This window comes from Podarcis cretensis (assembly GCF_951804945.1).
Source record: "Podarcis cretensis genome assembly, chromosome: 8".
Classification (NCBI taxonomy): domain Eukaryota; kingdom Metazoa; phylum Chordata; class Lepidosauria; order Squamata; family Lacertidae; genus Podarcis; species Podarcis cretensis.
In genome coordinates, this window is record NC_137177.1 from 74320866 (window position 1) to 74341300 (window position 20435).

At 46.4% G+C, this 20435-nt stretch overlaps 1 protein-coding gene across 4 annotated transcripts in view; it reads left to right on the forward strand.

Annotated features, from left to right (window-relative positions):
• The window catches only part of ACAP3 (ArfGAP with coiled-coil, ankyrin repeat and PH domains 3), a 149240-nt gene that overhangs the window by 66944 nt on the left and 61861 nt on the right, over positions 1-20435 (forward strand). For all 4 annotated transcript variants that reach the window (XM_079986886.1, XM_079986883.1, XM_079986885.1 and 1 more), the window contains exons 5-8: positions 9547-9605; positions 12773-12956; positions 16286-16330; positions 17226-17321. In XM_079986886.1, the coding sequence (XP_079843012.1) occupies positions 9547-9605; positions 12773-12956; positions 16286-16330; positions 17226-17321 (384 nt within the window). The remainder of the gene's footprint in view (positions 1-9546; positions 9606-12772; positions 12957-16285; positions 16331-17225; positions 17322-20435) is intronic.

Here is a 20435-nt window from a genome sequence, read left to right on the forward strand (position 1 = left end):
TGGTGCAGGCTGCGTTTCTGCTCCATGTTTCAATTTTTTTTTTTTTGGGGGGGGGAAATCAGTCGCCGGGAGAAAGTCTGGCAGGGGCATCTAATCCTCAGGGCTGTAAAATCTGCATTCAGAAGGGGAAGGCATAAAATGGTTTCCTTCTCAATGACACTCCTGGGGTGAAGGACGAGGGCCATACAGTCTCAACCTCAGTTTTTCCATGGGTCAATTGATGTTCATTCTAATACAGTGGTACCTCTGGTTAAGAACTTAATTTGCACCGGAGGTCTGTTCTTAACCTGAAACTGTTCTTAACCTGAGGTACTACTTTAGCTAATGGGGCCTCCAGCTGCCGCCGTGCCGCTGCCGCACGATTTCCGTTCTCATCCTCAAGCAAAGTTCTTAACCAGAGGTACTATTTCTGGGTTAGAGGAGTCTGTAACCTGAAGTGTATGTAACCTGAAGCGTATGTAACCCGAGCTACCACTGTAGTGGTATGGACTTGGCCTCAGTAAATATTAATTAGTTTTTATTCTTAATTAAGAATATGCCACTTAATGCCTAAAGTGTATACCACTTAATGCCTAATACAGGATTCTATCCAGTTGCACAGGCAATTAAAATATAAGCATTAGTTATTAGAATATACAATAGGCAAGAACAGTAAAACAACACAGCAATTAAAACAGGAAGCGCAGGTCTAGATTGCGCTGATAAGATTTCGTTCATTTGCTTGATCCTCCCTTTCCTGCAAGGAGTTCAAGGCAACATATACATGATCCTCAGTTACTCATTTTATCCCCACAACAGCCCTGTGAGGTAGGTTACGCTGACTGGCCCAAGGTCAGTGGCTGAGTCAGGGTTTGAACCAGAGTCTCCCTTGTTGTAGTCAAATGCTCTAACCGCTTCACCACACCGCCCGTTAGGTGCAGAGATGGCACTGAGTAAAGCCGAGCATTGAGAAGGGGTTTAAAACGTATCTAAGGAAAGGTCCTTGTAGGTTGTGGGGGTGGAGAACCTCAGGCCTGGGGGCCTAATGCGGCCCTTCATTTGTCTCTACCTGGCCCTCACAATTATCCTCAGGCCACACCCCCTCTCCTCAGGCCACACCCCTCACCTGTCCTGTTTTAGACCACAATTTTTTTTGCATGGTTGGAATGTGTCTAATGCCTCTAGCTTGTCTAGGAGGGGGGTGGTGAGATGTACATTGGTTGCTCCACCCACTTTAGCCCCCGGCCCCACCCACCACTGGCATGCGGCCCTTGGAAGGCTGCCCAGGAGGGAATGTGGCCCCTGGGCTGGAAAAGGTTCCCCGCCCCTGTTGCAGATCTTCTCAGCAGCCTCTATATCCTTTCAAATGCACCACATCTGGGCACAGTTAGCTGTGATTCTAAAACTAGATGCCCTCCCTTAATGGAGAGAGACAAGAGACGGTGTAGAAAAAAAAAATCTAGGTCATACACACGCACACACACACACAGCCCAAACACCCTTCAGTTCGTTCAGCTTTCAAGTTTGTGCATCTCCCGCTGAGCAGCAAGCTTAAAATACTCGCAGGGCGTTGGATTGGCATTTGCGGGGGATAATTTCTATTATTTTTTGAAAAGTTGTTGGTAGCACTGTGCCGAAATCTGTCCTCCCCCAGATTTTCAGCAGATAATTTCCAAATGCAATTTATTTTCCTGTTACTGATGGTTGGGAGGGAAACATGGGGGGGGGGGAGGAGGTGTATTTTTTAGTTCAGCACCAGTTGTTAGCGTATGACAGGGGTGGGGAACAACAGCAGGCCTGGGGGAATCAAATGAGGCATTCTGGACCTCTCTGCCTGAGCCTCAGGACTCTTCTCAGGCCACGCCCCCTCTCCTCAGGCCACGCCCCTCCCCAGCCCTGCTCTGAACTCTCCTTTGGGGGTTTTTGTGGCTAGCTGGGAAGCATCCTTTAGTTCTGATCATGCTTCTTCCTGCTTGCCTGGATGGAGGACAGAGAGGGCTGTGTTTAGAAATTAGCCTGCTGTACAAAGGTGAGATCTGCATCCGTAGCTGCACCCATCTCTGCCTCTGGTTACCAGGCCGAAGGCTCCCTGTTGCTGGAGCCTGAAAAGCTTTTTGCTTTTTGCTGCAAGGTTAGATGGACCAGTGTGCAACATTTTATGTACCCTCCCCTGAGTGCTCCCAAACATGCAACACAGGTTTCAGCGTTTGCTGAACATTCTCAAACATTTTTCTCTGGGCCACACCTTCAGTATAGAAATTTGTGCACACCAAACCGAATTCTTTATTCCTAAGAAATACATTGGAAAGCAAAAAGAAACAACTACCAGTGCTTGATATATAACATAGAGCACAACTACTTTATAATGTAATACAGCTACATAAGAACATGAACCAAAAGATAATTATAAACAAACCTCTTGCATATTCTGCAAATGAAAACATTTTTTTTATACTGTACTATACTATAAGGGAAGGGACGCGGGTGGCGCTGTGGGTTAAACCACAGAGCCTAGGACTTGCTGATCAGAAGGTTGGCGGTTCGAATCCCCACGACAGGGTGAGCTTCCATTGCTCAGTCCCTGCTCCTGCACACCTAGCTGTTCGAAAGCATGTCAAAGTGCAAGTAGATGAATAGGTACTACTCCGGCGGGAAGGTAAATGGCGTTTCTGTGTGCTGCTCTGATTCACCTGGCCACATGACCCGGAAGCTGTATGCCGGCTCCCTTGGCCAATAAAGCGAGATGAGCGCCGCAACCCTAGAGTCGGCCATGACTGGACCTAATGGTCAGGGGTCCCTTTACCTTTATACTATACTGAAATGTTTGAATGCTTCTTTGATTGCCCTTGAATCTTCCTGCCACACTTGCCATCCTCTCCTGCCACATCAGTGTGGCGCGCCACACCCTTTGAGAACCACTGGTTTAAAAAGCATTATTCAGAAGAGCAGTTTTCCACAACCCACTGAGGAAGATAATAACACAATAAAATTCAAAACTGTAACAATTCATTGTACATTTGTTCAGAATCCAAGTGAAATGATTTAGTATAATTATTTTGACAAAGCTGATGATCTTGGTCCGGCGATACCAGCTTTTTGAAGCCTCCTAGGGTACCCCCTGCCACCCCCTTGCCTCTTAGCAGTCCCCCCCAAGGTAATCCTACTGCCCCCTGTGGTGGTGCAGAGTACTGCTCACTTTGGGAACTGCAGCTCTTTTTCATAAAAGCACCCGCTTCTGCTTTCCACACCAAATGAAAAATACACAAAACTGCCGCCGCTTGCAACTCTCCTTTCCCAAGGGCATGCAGCTCCACACAGGGTCCTGCGCTCTCATGCGCGGAGATCTGTCTCCGGGGAATGTCTGTAGATTGACTCAAACATCTTTCTGCCGGGCGGCGAAGCCTGGAGCAATCTGGAGGGGGAGGAAAAGTTATTTTTAGTGGTTTTTCTGTTTCTGTGCTTCGTGTCCCCCCGCCCGACTCTTGTGTGCGCATGGGGGTGGGATTTAGCACGTTGGCTCATTCCCTGCTCCCTGTGTAAAGGCAGAGGGAGTCGTGAGGCTGCAAGGAGTGCTCACTCTGGGTGTGCGTCGCACGAGGGTTTGGCCTTTCAGTATCATCGCAGAGAAGCACCGTATTCTGTGGCAGCCTAAGTAGCTCCCAAATGGGCGTTATGTGGGAGTGGCAGGGACAGAAACCGGGCAAGGCGGGGTGACTTCTGCTGGATCCCCAATCTGGCAGCCTACCCTGGCAAAAAAGAAAGAAGGGTGGCGTAAGTCACACTCTGGGAGGGACGCGGGTGGCGCTGTGGGTTAAACCACAGAGCCTAGGACTTGCCGATCAGAAGGTCGGCGGTTCGAATCCCCACGACGGGGTGAGCTCCCGTTGCTCGGTCCCTGCTCCTGCCAACCTAGCAGTTCAAAAGCACGTCAAAGTGCAAGTAGATTAATAGGTATCGCTCTGGCGGGAAGGTAAATGGCATTTCCGTGCGCTGCTCTGGTTTTGCCAGAAGCGGCTTAGTCATGCTGGCCATATGACCCGGAAGCTGTATGCTGGCTCCCTTGGCCAATAAAGCGAGATGAGCGCCACAACCCCAGAGTCGGTCATGACTGGACCTAATGGTCAGGGGTCCCTTTACCTTTAAGTCACACTCTGTTTCAAAGGCTTGTTTTCCTTCTGCTGGGAGTACATTTTTCCAGCTTCCAATCCTTAGGATGTATGGGCTAGTTTCTGAGCCACACACTTAGTCCCAGAAGTAATTTCGCGCATTTGTGAAGAGGGGCCATAGTGCACTTGTTTTGCATGCAGAAGGTTCCAGGGTCAATCCTCAGCATCGTCAGTTAGGGGTGGGAAATATTTCTGCCTGAGACTCTGGAGCGCCCTGTAGGCAACGCTGAGCTAGACAGACCAGTAGTCTGAGTTGGTTTAAGGCAGTTTTGTAGAATCGTAGAGTTGGAAGGGACCTGTAGTCCAACCCTTTGCAATGCAGGAATATTCAGCTGTCCCATATGGGGATCGAACCTGCAACCTTGGCGTTATCAGCACCACACTCTCACCAACTGAGCTATCCAGTCAAAGTTTCCTATCTGTTTTTTGAAACCAGTCCTTTATGTACAACCATGAGGACTCGCGCCTTACTTTTATCTTTGCAGGCAATGTCGTACCTCAGAGATAGACTCAGCGTAAGGAGGTCTTCTACATGCTCCTTCCTAAGAATGAATTCCTCTAGCATCTCCAAGAAAAAGCCTTCACTGACCTCCAGCTGTTTCAGACTACAGCTCCCTGGGGCTGATGGGAGTTGTGGTCCAAAACATCAGGAAGGCACCAAACATACATACCTTGCTCCTGCTTCAGAAATGAGACTGGGCCTTTTGGAAGTCCGAAACCCAGGAGAGAAATACAGGAGCTGAGGCTTTGGGAAGCATCCCTGCAAAAAGCCAGAGCAGTCAGTGGTCTTGCTCCTAGCTATTAAAGTCTCTGCCAGTTACGGATCGATAGCCTTTACTGTTTCAGGCTGCTGCGCTTAGGGTAACGCAGCAATGCAATGGCATTAGGGATCGCATCAGTGCAGTAGCTCATGGATCTTTCCTCTGGGCCATTAAACGGCAAAGTGGAACTGCTATCTCCTCCCTGGCTGACCAACTCCCTTCCTTGCAAGCCCTGCTGCAAAATGTCCGTGATTTTCCCAACGGCAAGATCCTGGTAGGAAGTGATGGGTGAACCTGGCAATTTCTCATGTTTCCAATCAAAAGTTCATTTCCATATTAGTACATGCCGAGGGCCTTCTGGCAGTTCCCTCACTGTGAGAAGTGAGGTTACAGGGAACCAGGCAGAGGGCCTTCTCAGTAGTGGCACCCGCCCTATGGAACGCCCTCCCATCAGATGTCAAGGAAATAAACAACTATCTGACTTTTCAGAAGATATCTGAAGGCAGCCCTGTTTAGGGAAGTTTCTTATGTTTGATGTTTTATCGTGTTTTTAATATTCAGTTGGGAGCTGCCCAGAGTGGCTGGAGAGGCCTGGCCAGATGGGCGGGGTATAAGTAACACATTTATTATTATTATTATTATTATTATTATTATTATTATTATTAAAAATCCACCTGTATTTTAGAGCAAATCACCAGTGCACAGCTGCTTATGGATGGAACGCTGGGTGGGCAGATCTTGATGTGGCTGTATTTCAGAGTTGGCACGAATGTTCTTCCTGTGCATTGTTTAAGAACACAGAAAGCTGTGTTATAAAGTTCATCTAGATCAGTATTGTCTACTCTGACTGGCAGCGGTTCGCTAGGCTTTCAGGCAGGGGACATTCCCAACCCTACCTGGAGAAGCCAGGGATTGAACCTGAGACCTTCTGCATGCAAAGCAGATGTTCTGCCACTGAGATGCATCCTGCTCTCCTTCATGTTGATTGAACAACAAGAGGAGGACTGCTGATACGACAATAGTATCAAGATTTTGGGTGTGTGTGTGTGTATGAAGAGATGTGACAAATGGTGCGTGCACAGGAATCTCCATGGAATTCGGGAAAGGAAATAAATCGATGGGGGGCGGGGAATCTCTTTGCCTTCCCACATTTTCTTGAGATATGGCCCCGGATTTTTGGCACCCCAGACTCTCGCTTAGCTTGCCTCTGTGGCTGGGCTAGCTTTGCAACCAGGAAGCTTTAAGGATTAGCCCCTGATCCCGGAGGAAAATCTCCATCCAAAGTGACCAGCATTTGAGTGAGTCACATCCTGGAATCTTGATGACTTCTCTGGGGCTGAGAGATGGGTGGGAAGGCGAGACAGACTTTCTGGAAACTTTTTATTTCATACGAACCCTTCCAAGCATGGATCGGAAGCCCAAAAAACGACTGTGTAGTTAGAAATCAGACATTAAAAAAAATAAAAATAGTAAGCTGAGCTCTTTTTCAAAAATCCAATCAATTTAATTTGATTTTTTTAAAAAAATAAATAAATGGAGGAGCCCTCTGCAAATCATCTCCGCAAGATATTGGCCAGTAGTCAATTCAGTATTGCAGCTTATGAGAAAAGAGCTGATTTTCTTAAAGCATTGTGTTCAAGGGGTGTGTTTAACTCGGTTTTACTCAGTGTAGACCTATTAAAATCAATGGCTCTAAACAGCCCCATGGTCATCGACTTCAGTGGTCTACTCTGAGTAAACCAGAGACGCGGGTGGCACTGTGGTCTAAACCACGGAGCCTCTTGGGCTTGCCGATCAGAAGGTCGGCGGTTCGAATCCCCATGACGGGGTGAGCCCCTGTTGCTCGGTCCCTGCTCCTGCCAACCTAGCAGTTCGAAAGCACACCAGAAAGCGCAAGTAGATAAATAGGTACCGCTCCAGCGGGAAGGTAAACGGCGTTTCCGTGCGCTGCTCTGGTTCGCCAGAAGCGGCTTAGTCATGCTGGCCACATGACCCGGAAAAACTCTGCGGACAAACGGCAGCTCCCTCAGCCTGTAAAGCAAGATGAGCGCCGCAACCCCAGAGTCGTCTGCGACTGGACTTAACTGTCAGGGGTCTTTTACCTTTATCTTTACTCTGAGTAAAAACTTAGTTAAGTACCACCCTTAGAGTTTCATTCAGTTGAAATACTCCTTCCCTCTATCCCATCCCGTGCTCTGTGTGCCATTTGCACTCAGGTCCTGCTTCCAAGATTCCCACAGGCGTCGGGTTGAACAATGGGAGAACAGGATGCTGGACTAGATAGGCCATCAGCCTGATCCAGCCACCGGGCTCTTCATATGTTCCCATCCCCAACTCCTTGATGCTGGTCTTGGCTGTTTTATTATATAGTTCTAGCTAAATACTTATTGGTTCGATGTTTCTATGCAAATGGCTTTGTCAATTTTGCCTGACAAAAGGGGGCAGCCTGCTTTATATGGCGCCAGTAGAAGTTGGAGCATGAGAAGATGGTGCCCTCTACTGGTAGAAACGAGGAATTCAAATATAGACAGACCTTGTTCAGAATATTTGGGAAGGGGTTCTGCGCAGAACATTTGGCAGCTGAAGTGCCTCTCAAGAAGACCCGAGTGGGAGGGAGGAATTGGGGACACAGACGTTCATTGGATGAGGGCCTCCCATCACACATCACTAGTCCAGAAGCTCAAGGAGAGCACCAGGTGCGAGTTTGTGTGTCCATCTTCAGACCAGAGGACTGGCCCTTTAAGACCCTTTAAATTCTCTCAAGGGGGTGGAGCCTGGAGGAGGTATAAAAGGCCTCGGCCTGCTCCCAATCTCTTTCAGAGCAAGTGGATTGCTGGGAGCTGTCCGTGGTCCAGCCCTATAGCCTTACTGCTTTTCCTGAGCAGAACACAACAGGTTTTGGGGTGTTTATTTTTTAAAAGAAAACAAGGGTTTAAAAAATGCTATTTTATTGCAGTGGTTCTCAAACTTTTTTCTCCGGGCCGCACTTTCGGAATAAAAATTTGCTCGTGCCACACCGAATTTTTAATTGATAAGAAACACATTGGAAAGCAAAATGAAGCAACTCCTAGCAGTGCTTGATTTATAGCACAGAACAAAACTACATTAGAATATGATCACGGGGCATCCAAAAAGTATAAAACAATGCATCTACATAAGAACATGAATCATGCCCAAAATATAATGACAATCTACAACTAAGATTGCCCCTCGGTATTGCAAATTTAAAAAAACCAACAACATTGATACTATACTGCACTGCACTGAAATGTTTAAAAGTTTATTTGATGGTCTTTGAATCATCCTGCCATGCTTCCCATCATCTCCTGCCAAACCAGTGTGACACACCACACCCTTTGAGAACCAGTTTTATTGCCTTAAAAAACCCCCACTTAAAATGAAGCTTTGCTTTGCAATCGGAGAGAATTCAATTGAATTCGCAGTTTTGTGTGTGATGGCACTCATGAAGTACCATTGCCTCTTTTCTTTGGTTGTCGTTGGTAGCCATTTTGTGCCGACATCCATAGCACTTCTATCAAGATGCGAGCACCTCCTTTAAAAAATAATAATAAAATAAACCGCACTGGCCAGCAGCCTGCTTCTGAACACCAGTTTCTGGGGGGTCACAAGTGGGCAGAGCGATTTTGGACTCACAGGTACTGTTGGCAGTCTTTTCAGAGGCATCTGGTTGGCCACTGTGAGACCAGGATTCTGGGCTAGGTGGGCCTTTGGCCTGATCCAGTAGCCAGGAGAAGCGGTGCTGTTGTGCTCAAGTTCTACTCTCTCTGAGACCAGGATGCAGGACTTTGGCCTGATTCAGCAGGGCTCGTTTTATGTTCTTAGAGGTGGTTTTTGTTGGTTATTTGCAATTTAGTAGCGCTGCAGAGAGCTCGCTGGGGAGACCATAAATAACAAGGAACTCAAAAATAACTTTAACAAGGTTTTAATAACAACTCCTTTTACACTAAAGATAACAACAACAAACATGACCCAACCACCAACCTACCCCCCAGGGTAATGGGAGAGCTAGGTGCTGCTCCTTATATACCGTATTTTTCGCTCTATAAGATGCACTTTTTCCCTCCTAAAAAGTAAGGGGAAATGTGTGTGCGTCTTATGGAGCAAATGCAGGCTGTGCAGCTATCCCAGAAGCCAGAACAGCAAGAGGGATTGCTGCTTTCACTGTGCAGCGACCCCTCTTGCTGTTCTGGCTTCTGAGATTCAGAATATTTTTTTCCTTGTTTTCCTCCTCCCAAAACTAGGTGCATCTTGTGGTCTGGTGCGTCTTATAGAGCAAAAAATACGGTACTATGCCCAAATGCTGACACAGCTTAATTAACACAACCTAGCAGCACCTGCTATGTTTCACAGCTGCAAGACTGGGTCTCGTTATTTGCCCTGGCCCTTAAAGACATACACAACTTGTGAAACAATAACGAACCTTCACATTTTACAGTGACCATTCAACAGTTTTATCTTATTGGGAAGCGTTTCTGGGGCAATCCCTAGAAGAACACAACTTTCAGCAGCCCCTCTGCTCCCATGTTGTCTGGTGACATTTAAGATCTTCGATTAAGTGAATTTTCTTCACATATTCTTACTTTCTTTCTCTTCCCTGCTTCCTCTTCCCTCTGCCTTAGATCCTTTTCGACCAGGCTCAGAGGTCTGTCCGGCAACAGTTGCACAATTTCGTGAAAGAGTGAGTATCTGTTTCTTTTGTGTGTGTATATTTTGATGGAGGGGAGGGTCGAATCTGTCATAGTGGATCACAGCACATGCCACTGATAATAACCAGGTGAGATCAACTGGAAGATCTGTTAGGATGGGTTGTGAAGGGGGGGGGTCCCCCAAGAATTACAGAAGCACATCAATCTTTAGGAACGCAACTCTTAAGGAGAGCGGGGGAAGCCCCACTAAAAACAGAGTACCCCAGTCCAACAAGCATTGAGCCTGCTGCCTGGTCACAGAAGGAGAACTGATGGCTGCAGAGGAGAATCGCAAAACTAGGTGGAAGAAAGAAAGGGATGTCTGGAATCCTGAACAGGAGTATTCTGTTCTGCAATGTTTGGTTGCAGATCGTACATGTGTGTGTGGGGGGAGGGGCCTATATCCAACTGCATCTTGCTCCAGAGTATATCCACTGAAATGAGTAGACCTAGTTAATCATTTCAATTGATCTACTCTGAGCAGGATGCAATCTTAAATATCCTGTTGCTTTTTTAAGTAAAGTAGTATGATCACCTTACCATATACAGTGGTACCTCGGTTTTGGAATGTCTCCGTTGACAAACATTTCAGTTTTCAAATGCTGTAAACCTGGAAGTAAATGCTTTGGTTTTCAAACACGCCTCTTGAGTCGAATGTGCCACGCGGCTTCCACTCAATGCAAGATCCTGAGGCCTAGCTGTCGGCTATTGCGTTTTCGGTATGGGAACGTTTCAGAACTCGAATGGTGTTCTGGAATGGATTACTTTCGAAAACCGAGGTACTGCTGAATATAGCAAGCACGGAAGAGAAATGTGTATGGCAGGGAAGCTCAAACACTGACCGCCGACATAATTACCCTTATTTTCATTGGTGGGAAAGGAGAATGGCAATGGCTTAGTAGCAGAGCATCTGATTTTGCATGCAGAAGGTCCTGGGTTCATTACCCAGCTTCTCCAGGTAGGGTTGGGAAGAGCTTCTGCTAGTCAGTGCAGACACTATTGACCTATATGGACCAATAGTATAAGGAAGCCTCTTGCAGCAGGGCTCAGCTGTGGAGCATCTGCTCTGCATGCAGAAGGCCCCAGGTTCATTCTCTGGTGTCTCGTAGTAGGGCTGGGAATGTCCCCCTTGTGAAACCCTGGACAGCTGCCGCCAGTCAGTGTAGATGCTGTTGAGCTAGATGGGCCCAATGGCTGAATATCACAGCTGCCTATGTTCCTGAATGGGCAGGTTTGTAGTCCTTATGATTGCAAAGATGTCCTTGGAAGTGCATGAGCAAGACCTGCTGACATCTTATGCAGAAGGTCCCAGGTTCAACAGGTAGGGTTGGGAAGAGAAGTGCTCCCAGTCAGTGTTGACGGCCCTCAGCTGGGTGTATTCAGAACAGGCCAACGTCCTGTGTTCCTAATGTTGTGTAGGGCACACACCTCCTTTGAGCTCCTAATCCTCTTTAAATAAAAGAAAAAGGGGCAGGTACGGAGACGACATCATAAGCCACAGAATATAGGTCAGTGAGGCAGCCGAGGTCTTCAGCTAAGTAAGAGCCTGTTTCTATGGGAACAGGCCGTAGACGTGGAGCCTGTCAGGCACTGCAAGCGACTTCATCAAGTGGGTGGGAGGAGGAGAACAAGGGGGGACCATTGACCTCCTAGCAACCCTCCCTGCTGCTGAAGGAGGAGTTCAGGCGTCCTTCACCTTCCCCAAAATTTCTGAGGTGCTTAAATTCCAGCTGATCTAACCGCTTGGTGGGACAAGAAGGATGAGTAAGAGGGGATTTGAAAGCCAGTTTTTGGAGCCATGCTTGATCTCGCATGTTGGTTCCCATCCCTCATGCCTGCTAGCCTATGTGGCTGTTTCAGTTTGTAGACCATAAACTCATAGAACTGTAGAGTTGGAAGGGATCCTGTGTGTTATGTAGTTCGCCCACAACTTAACTCTGTGGATCATCTAGTCTAACCCCGAGCAATGCAGAAACTTCTGCTGACCCAAGGCTAGGAAAATCTGCTGCATACCCCTCCTTGAGACCTTTAGAAGAAGGGTGAAATAATAAAAAAAATGTAACTAATCATAATTCTTTGGGCTTGGGGACCCTTTAACAAAAAAATAATTTCCACAGATATAATCCCTCTTGAGCTGCATTCTTAATTTTCTGTCTGGGGAAGGAGGCTAAGGTATGCATGAGGTTACATGCTGTCTAGATTATGGATAGGATTGCTGCCCTATAATGTTAGGAGAGCAGCTGGAGCAGCTGGAATAGGCCGCCCCGCCCCCTTCACAATCCTCTTTGCGCATCTGGGGGGCAGGCTTGGTGTCTACTCCAGCTGTATGTTTCCATGAGGACTAGGAAAGTGAAAATAAAATCAATAGCAGGCGCTGTAAAGCAGCTAGAAAATGACAGTGCTTCCCTTGCTGGCTAAAAATTGGAAAACACAAGAAGTGCCAACAGTAGAGGAATGGCAGATGAAGATGGTGGACTTTTGGGAGCTAGCTGACCTGACCAGAAGAGTCCGCGACCGGAAGGAGGAGGAGTACCAGGAGGAATGAAAGAAATTTAAAGACTATTCAGCTAAATATGCTAAGATAATCTAAATAAAAATACTTGCAAGTACCAGATTGGCCTAGGATTTAAATATGTGATGTTATGGAATAATATGTTTAAAGTTAAATTAAAAAGAAAGAAAGATGTTAATTGACTAAGTAAATTTTATGTGAAAATAGTTTTGGAAAACTGTTACAATGATATGCATTGAAACTCAGCTAGGGGGAGTCAAGGATGTCACTCAACAATGTAAACAAAAGTGGAATTACTACACTTAAGATTTATGTTTGTTCGTTTATTTGTTTGTCTGTTTATAAATATGGAAAATCAATTTAAAAAATTGGAAAAAAGATAAAGTAAATGACAGCACTTCCCATTGGGGCATCTGGTTGGCCAGTGTGAGAAGAGGGTGCTGGACTAGATGGGCCATTTGGCTTGATACAGCAGCCAGGCTCTTCTTAACGTTTTCCTTGCGTTTAGATATAGCATTGTTTTCGAATTCTTTTTGTCGCATGATGCTTTTACTTTATTTCTTCAATGGGAAGTGATTGGTAAGTAAACAGATTCTCTTTCTTTTTTAATGGGAAGCAAATTCGTAAATGAGTAAAATTACCTTGCAGTGACGTCCGGAAATTCAAGGAGACCAAAAAACAGTTCGATAAGGTACGGGAAGACATGGAGATTGCCTTGGTCAAGAACGCACAAGCTCCGCGGCACAAGCCCCATGAGGTCGAAGAGGCCACTGGCACCTTGACAATCACCAGGAAATGCTTCCGACACTTAGCCCTCGACTACGTCTTACAGGTGAGGTCTTCCCCTAGACAGCCCTGCTAAGGCTGAAATTCTCCCAAGTCAAAGTTTTTCAAGAATAGCTCAGTCAGTAGAGCATGAGACTCTTCATCTCAGGGTCATGGGTTTGAACCCCACATTGGGCAAAAGATTCATGCATTGCAGCGGGTTGAACTAGATGACCCTAGGGCCCCTTCCAACTCTATACAATTATATTATTCTAAATACCTGTTGTTAATTCTTTTATAGACACTTTTAATGTTATAGTTTTGTGAGCAGCTTTGAGGTTTCTTTTACAAATTAAGCGGTGTGTAAATTTTGAATAATAACAATAATCCACTCCTGAACGGACCCATTGAAATAAATGGGTCTAAGTTAGCCATGGGCAGGGTGGTGTAGTGGTTAGAATGTTGGATTAGGACCTGGGAGACCTTGAAGCTCACCTTGGCCCAGTCACTCGCTCTCAGCTTAACCTACCCCACAGGATTGTTGTGAGGATAAATGGAATCTATGTACATTGCCTGGAGCTCCTTGGAGCAAAGGTAAACATACCAGTAATAAATGCCTCTACTCTGAGCAGGGCTAGTGTTGGAGGAAACCCTCTGGCCTGATATAAGGAAGCATCTTGACTTGGCATGTATTTGCAAGGACTGGACTGCTGCTCAACATCAGGCCTTTTCCTGCCAACCCACCCTCGGGAATTGTGGAATCGTCACTCTCCCAAGAAGCGATTTCCGGACCGATTTCTCCTCCCGCATTGCTTGTAATGGCTTTGTGTTGTGCTACAAACTGGAGTCAAAGCTAATATTGATCCAAGCTGTTCCATTAGCTCCCCCCCCCTCTCTTCCCACCCTTTTATAGTGAAGCCATCTGCTGACACCTTCTGTCTCATCCTGGGACAGCTAACGCTGTCATATCCTGTTGATCACCAGGGATGAGCAAACAGGGCGGGCGAGGGGGGGCAGAGAGATGAGGAAGAGAAGATGTTGAATAATATTAAAAATAATAATTTTTTATTTATATCCCGCCCTCCCCAGCTGAAGCCGAGCTCAGAGCAGCTAATAACAATAAAAGTAACACAGCATTCTAAAACCAATTCATTCTAAAATCAATTCAAAATCAAATTAATGGCAACCATTGGGCTAGAGTTCTGTGAGGATTACCAAAGGAGGGGGTCAGGCTGTGCCTTGGCCAAAGGCCTGGTGGAACAGCTCTGACTTGCAGGCCCTGCGGAAAGATGTCAAGTCCCGCAGGGCCCTAGTCTCTTGTGACAGAGTGTTCCACCAGATCGGGGCCACAGCCAAAAAAGCCCTGGCTCTGGTTGAGGCCAGCTTAACCTCCCTGTGGCCCGGGATCTCCAATATGTTTTTATTTGAAGACTGTAAGGTCCACCGTGGGACATACCAGGAGAGGTGGTCCCATAGGTCAGAACTGCCCTCTTTGCCTCCGCTGGTGACAAAATGGGACTGGTGAAAGTGTCTAGCTCCCAGGAGTCACCATAATTATGCACCAGATGATTTTGTTTATTCATTTCATGGTCTGGGGTCGATGGTCCCATGGAAGCCATAGAACCCATTGGGGCCTGTGTCAGCCACTGCCTCTCAGCCTAACCTACCTCACAGGGTTGTTGTGCAGAGTTGAAATGGAGAGGCAGAGCAGTGTGTATGCTACCTTGAGCTCCCTGGGAGGCAAGAATGGGATATAAATGTAATAATAAGTGGTGGTGGTGATAAAAGAGTCTATCCCGCTTCTTTTAAAATCCTTATACAGTGGTACCTCGGGTTACAGACGCTTCAGGTTACAGACGCTTCAGGTTACAGACGCTTCAGGTTACAGACTCCACTAACCCGGAAGTAGTACCTCGGGTTAAGAACTTTACCTCAGGATGAGAACAGAAATTGCACAGCGGCAGTGCGGCGGCAGCAGAGGCCCCATTGTCTAAAGTGGTACCTCAGGTTAAGAACAGTTTCAGGTTAAGAACAGACCTCCAGAACGAATTAAGTTCTTAACCCGAGGTACCACTGTAATTCCATATGGAAATACAGGGTTGTATCCAACTCAGTTCTGCTCTGTGTATTTTCACGAGGAAATCAACCAGTCAATCACGAGCAGATATAAAAATGTGGGAAATTGAAGTTAGGAAATTGAGAGAAACCTAAATTGACAGATTTGCCCATTCCTAAGGACAAGGCATTTTTTCCTTCTTGCTTCTCTAGGGCTTCTGGTTTTCGGAGGTATATTGCTACTGAACATGGAGGCGCCATTTTGTTATCACAGTTGATGGCTTCTGATAGATCTACCCACCATGAATTATCTAATCCTGTTGCTGTTTTTTAAAAAAGGTCACATGGAGGAAGTAGCTTGTGCTTTTCAAACCTAATAATCCCATATGTAACCGTAATGGCAGGAGTGGACATCATTTTTTCAGCCTGGGGGCCATGTTTCCTTCTGGGCAATCTCCCAAGGGCCATGTCCCAGTGCTGGGCAGGGCTAGAGGCAAAAGTGGGCGGAGCAAGGACTGTAAATGTAAATATTACCTTCGTACTGTAGGCTAGTTTCTAGAAACGTCCTTTATCATCTTTGCAAACAGGCGGCATTATTGGAATTCAGGGACACAGTCCAGTCAGGCTAAACCACTCAAGGGTGGGGGTCTGTGGAGAGGGGATGTGGCTTGGGGAAAATTCTGAGGCCCAGATAGTGAGATCTGGAGGGCCACAATTTCGCCTCTGGGCCTGACAGGCTCCAAATCTTCTCTGGCTCGGTTTGCTATTCAGATAGGAACCAGCCTCTCTGAAATGGCCCTTCCTGCTACAAATTGGCTGCACACAAGACCTTTTGCCAAACTCAACCGTTGCCAAGCCGTTCTTCGTTTGCTTTCAAAAATCCACATTGTAGCAATTTTAGCAACAGGATGCAAAACTGGGAAATATATATATATTTTGGCAACCAGGAACAACCAGAAGTAGTATTTCAGTTTTGCCACAAGGTGGCTCCATGGTGCTGCAGTTTGCCAGCATTACAACTTTTTGAGAGCAAACTTTCCCTCTTGTTTCCAGTGTTTGGAAGATGAGTGCCATTGTTTAGGTTAGCTACTTTGCCTTGGATTCCCGCCCCCTCTATGAAATGTTTCGCACTTCTGCAAAGACCGTGACCTGCCCCGTGTCACCCAGTGAGCTTCATGAACAAGTGGGGATTCGAACCCTGCTCTCCCAGCTCCTAGTCCAGCCCTCTAACCACTACTGGCTCTTGCTTTGTATTTTTGGAGGGCTCCCAGGGAGCAGGCTGGCTACTCTGTTGGCTACCCAGAAACCTCATTCCCCTCCCCCTTCTCCTTTTGCTTATAGATCAATGTCCTCCAAGCCAAGAAGAAATTTGAAATCCTCGATGCGGTAAGAACTGTTCTGAGCTCTCCTTGCTGCCCCTGGCTTCACCCAAACTGTGGGTAAATTGCAGCTCCCAGCATGCCTTGCAGAGGGACGCCATGTTTGCTAAGGAGGCTGCTGTGTGGGCAACTTTCTCCTGCCCATTAAGTTAATACGTGTTGACCCAGCAGGCTCTTCTTACATCCAACTGTGCTTTACTCAGAGTAGGCCCACTGAAATGAATGGGCCTAAGTCATGCACGTTTACTTCAGTGGGGCTGCTCTGAGTAGGACTAGCATTGAATACAACCCTATTTTTTGACTGGATTGGAAGATAGACTGAGGATCTGGAGATCTACGGTTGTATCAAGCATTGTTCCTACTCAGAGCAGACCTATTGAAATTAATGGGCATTTCTAAATTAGGCCCATTCACTTCAATGGGCTGAACTCTGAATAAGGCTTAGTTTGATGAAGCCCTTAATTATTTCGACATTAGCCAGTTGCCTCTGCTACACTCCTTTTGACGCCTGCTTAAAGCATTTTTGTTTAGGCAAGCCTGAACTGACAAGTAATATCTATAATAATAATAATAATAATAATAATAATAATTTATTACTCACACCCCGCCCATCTGGCTGGGCCTCCCCAACCACTCTGGGCGGCTTCCAACAGAATATTAAAAATGTTGGTGTGTAAAAATCTTTATTTTACGATTATTTTTAATTACTATAAATGTTTTAAATCGTTCTAACCTGTTTTTACTTATAATTTTAATATTTTCTTGTGAACCGCTTGGAGGTTTTATTGCAGTCAAACTGTATATACATGGTTGTTTTAAAAAAATCAAATAAATGCACCTAGATCAATGGGTTGCATTCACTCAGAGTAGACCCATAGACATGTTCTTCTTTTCTCCTCCAGATGCTGTCCTTCATGCAGGCTCAGTACACCTTTTTCCAGCAGGGCTACAGCCTCCTTCACGAACTGGACCCCTATATGAAGAAGCTGGCCACCGAGGTAAGAAGCCATAGGAAGACAAGGAGCTTCAGAATGAGCCAGGGTATTGATCCAGGGCCAAGTTCAGCCTTCAAATGCCCTTGCTTGTACTGAACTTCGTAACCATGGTTTCCTGGTAGTGGTAGTAGTAGTAATTTATTATTTATACCCCACCCATCTGGCTGGGTTTCTCCAGCCACTCTGGGCAGTTCCCAACAGATGATTAAAAACATGATAAAACATCAAACATTTAAAAACTTCCCTAAACAGGGCTGCCTTCAGATGTCTTCTAAACGTCAGATAGTTGTTTATTTCTTTGACATCTGATGGGAGGGAATTCCACAGGGTGGGCGCCACTACCGAGAAGGCCCTTGGCCTGGTTCCCTGTAACCTCACTTCTCACAGGGAGGGAACTGCCAGAAGGCCCCTGCAGTTGGACCTCAGTGTCCGGGCTGAACGATGGCGGTGGAGACGCTCCTTCAGGAATACTAGGCCAAGGCTGTTTAGGCCTTTAACGGTCAGCACCAACACTTTGAATTGTGCTCAAAAACATACTGGGAGCCAATGTAGGTCTTACAGGACCGGTGTTATATGGTTTTGGCGGCCACTCCCAGTCACTACTCTAGCTGCTGCATTCTAGAATAATTGTAGTTTCTGAGTCACCTTCAAAGGTAGCCCCACGTAGAGCGCGTTGCAGTAGTCCAAGTGGGAGATAACCAGAGCATGCACCACTCTGGCAAGACACTTGGGCAGGTAGGGTCTCAGCCTGCGTAGCAGATGGAGCTGGTAGACAGCTGCCCTGGACACAGAATTGGGACGAAACGGGAAACATTGGCTTGCATCCAACTAAATCCTTCTTGGAGCAGACTTATAGAAGAAGAGTGGACCTAAGTTAGCTCCAGAGAAGCGGACACGGAGCAATGGATCCAAACTACAAGAAAGAAGATTCCACCTAAACATTAGGAAGAACTTCCTGTCAGTAAGAGCTGTTCGACAGTGGAATTTGCTGCCAAGGAGTGTGGTGGAGTCTCCTTCTTTGGAGGTCTTTAAGCAGAGGCTTGACAACCATGTGTCAGGAGTGCTCTGATGGTGTTTCCTGCTTGGCAGGGGGTTGGACTCGATGGCCCTTGTGGTCTCTTCCAACTCTATGATTCTATGATTCTAGCCATGTTCTTGAACAGGAATGGGTCTGCTTCAAGTAAGGCCAATGTTGGCTACATCCATAGCTGTCAACTTTTCCCTTTTCTTGCGAGGAATCCTATTCGGAATAAGGGAATTTCCCTTTTAAAAAAGGAAAAGTTGACAGCTATGGCTACATCACTGTAAATTAGAGGGGAGGGGGCGTTTAATGGCTGCTCCATCATTCTTCAAACCCGTGGGTCCTCCCGGAAGGTGAAAGCAGGAGAAGAAACGACAGGAGGAAGGAGTCACTTGAAACACAAAGGAACAACGACATAACCAGAACCCCTTTTCTAATAGGTCTATGCACCACAGTTGCACAGTTGCTAGGAAACAACAGGCAGTGGGAAAAAACATTTCAGGGCTCTCCACCAAGACCCTCAGCGGTTTTCAAGTGGTCCTCGGGGTGTAGGGATGTGCTTGTGAAGGGGAGGCCTGGCAGCCACTGCCATAGGCCTGTCAATGCTTGCTTTAAGGCCTTCGCCTCTGGGCCTCTGTGGCTACAAGCCCCTGTGGGGATTGTTCGTGCCCCTGACGTCAACTCTGGATAAGAGCCTCCTGGCTAATCCTCAGAGCTGTCGCAAAGCATCAGCGTGCTAATCTCTCAGGTGCCCTCAGGTGACGGTTGTGCCCTGGCCAGCCCCTGCAAGGTTTCTGCGTCTCTCTTGATGTCTTCGGCCTTGCTCAGGGGGGCAGGAGTGGCTGGGGAGCGATGGAGCAAACTTGATTGTTTGGCTTTGATAGAATTGGGGCCGTTGGACCAAGCTGCTCCACATCCCAAAAGAGTCTAGGAAGCTTCCTTTATACAGAGCTGCCTAGTTCAAAATCTGACCATTGGTCCATCTAGCAGAGATTTCATGGGCACCTGCCATTTATGTTCTAGTTGAGATTCCTGCATTGGTTTAGGTGACTTTCTACAATTCTATGATTCCATGACTGGCAGTGCTATAAGCGTGGTTTAATTGTGCAGTGTGGATGTGACCTCAGAGTCAGATGAGAGGCATCCCTTGCCTTGCCTATCCAGCCTCTATTTAGGGTCTTAAAAGTGAAGGGTGCAGTATTGTGCCAAGAGATTCTTAACATGAATTTTTTACTTCGCCAGCAAAACCAGAGACATTTTTACTCTTTCCCCCCCTTAGACAGGTTTTATTTTGTTTTAGATTTCACGTTTGTGTCTGCTGGTTTGCATAGTTTTAAACCTGTTTACTGCCGGGTTATTGGGCAGTATATAAATACCGGGTGATATATACATTTAAAGCACTTTTATGCCACTTCAGTCATCATAGCTTCCCCAAGGAATCCTGGGAACTGATTTGATTGCTTTGATTTGTTATATTCCCGTGCCTCCTTTCATTCGGCTGAATTCCAAAGTGGCTTACAAGCAATCAGCAGCAACAACAGGGAACCTACGCAAGGCTGTTGTTTGTGGACTACAGTTCTGCCTTTAATACAATTCTACCAGACAGGTTATTCCTTAAAATGACCAATTTGGGTATACATCAGAAGATCTGCTTGTGGGTAAGGAATTTCCTGACCGATAGGCCGCAGACAGTGAGAATGGGACCTTACCACTCTTCTACTCTAGTATTAAGCACAGGAGCCCCTCAGGGGTGTGTGTTAAGCCCCTTCCTCTATTCCCTGTACACATTTGACTGCACCCCACTGTATAAGTCCAACACAATCATCAAATTTGCGGATGATACAACAGTGGTGGGGCTCATTAGTGAGAATGATGAGGCTGCTTATAGGAAAGAAGTACAGGGGTTAGTTCAATGGTGTAAAGAAAATAATCTTATGCTTAACACCAAAAAAACCAAAGAACTCATAATTGATTTTAGGCGAAAGAAAAGTGTAGTTTTACCATTGCACATAAATGGTGAGGAGGTGGAGAGGGTTGGTAGTTTTAAATACCTGGGCACTTACATCTCTGAGGACCTCTCATGGACTGTAAATATT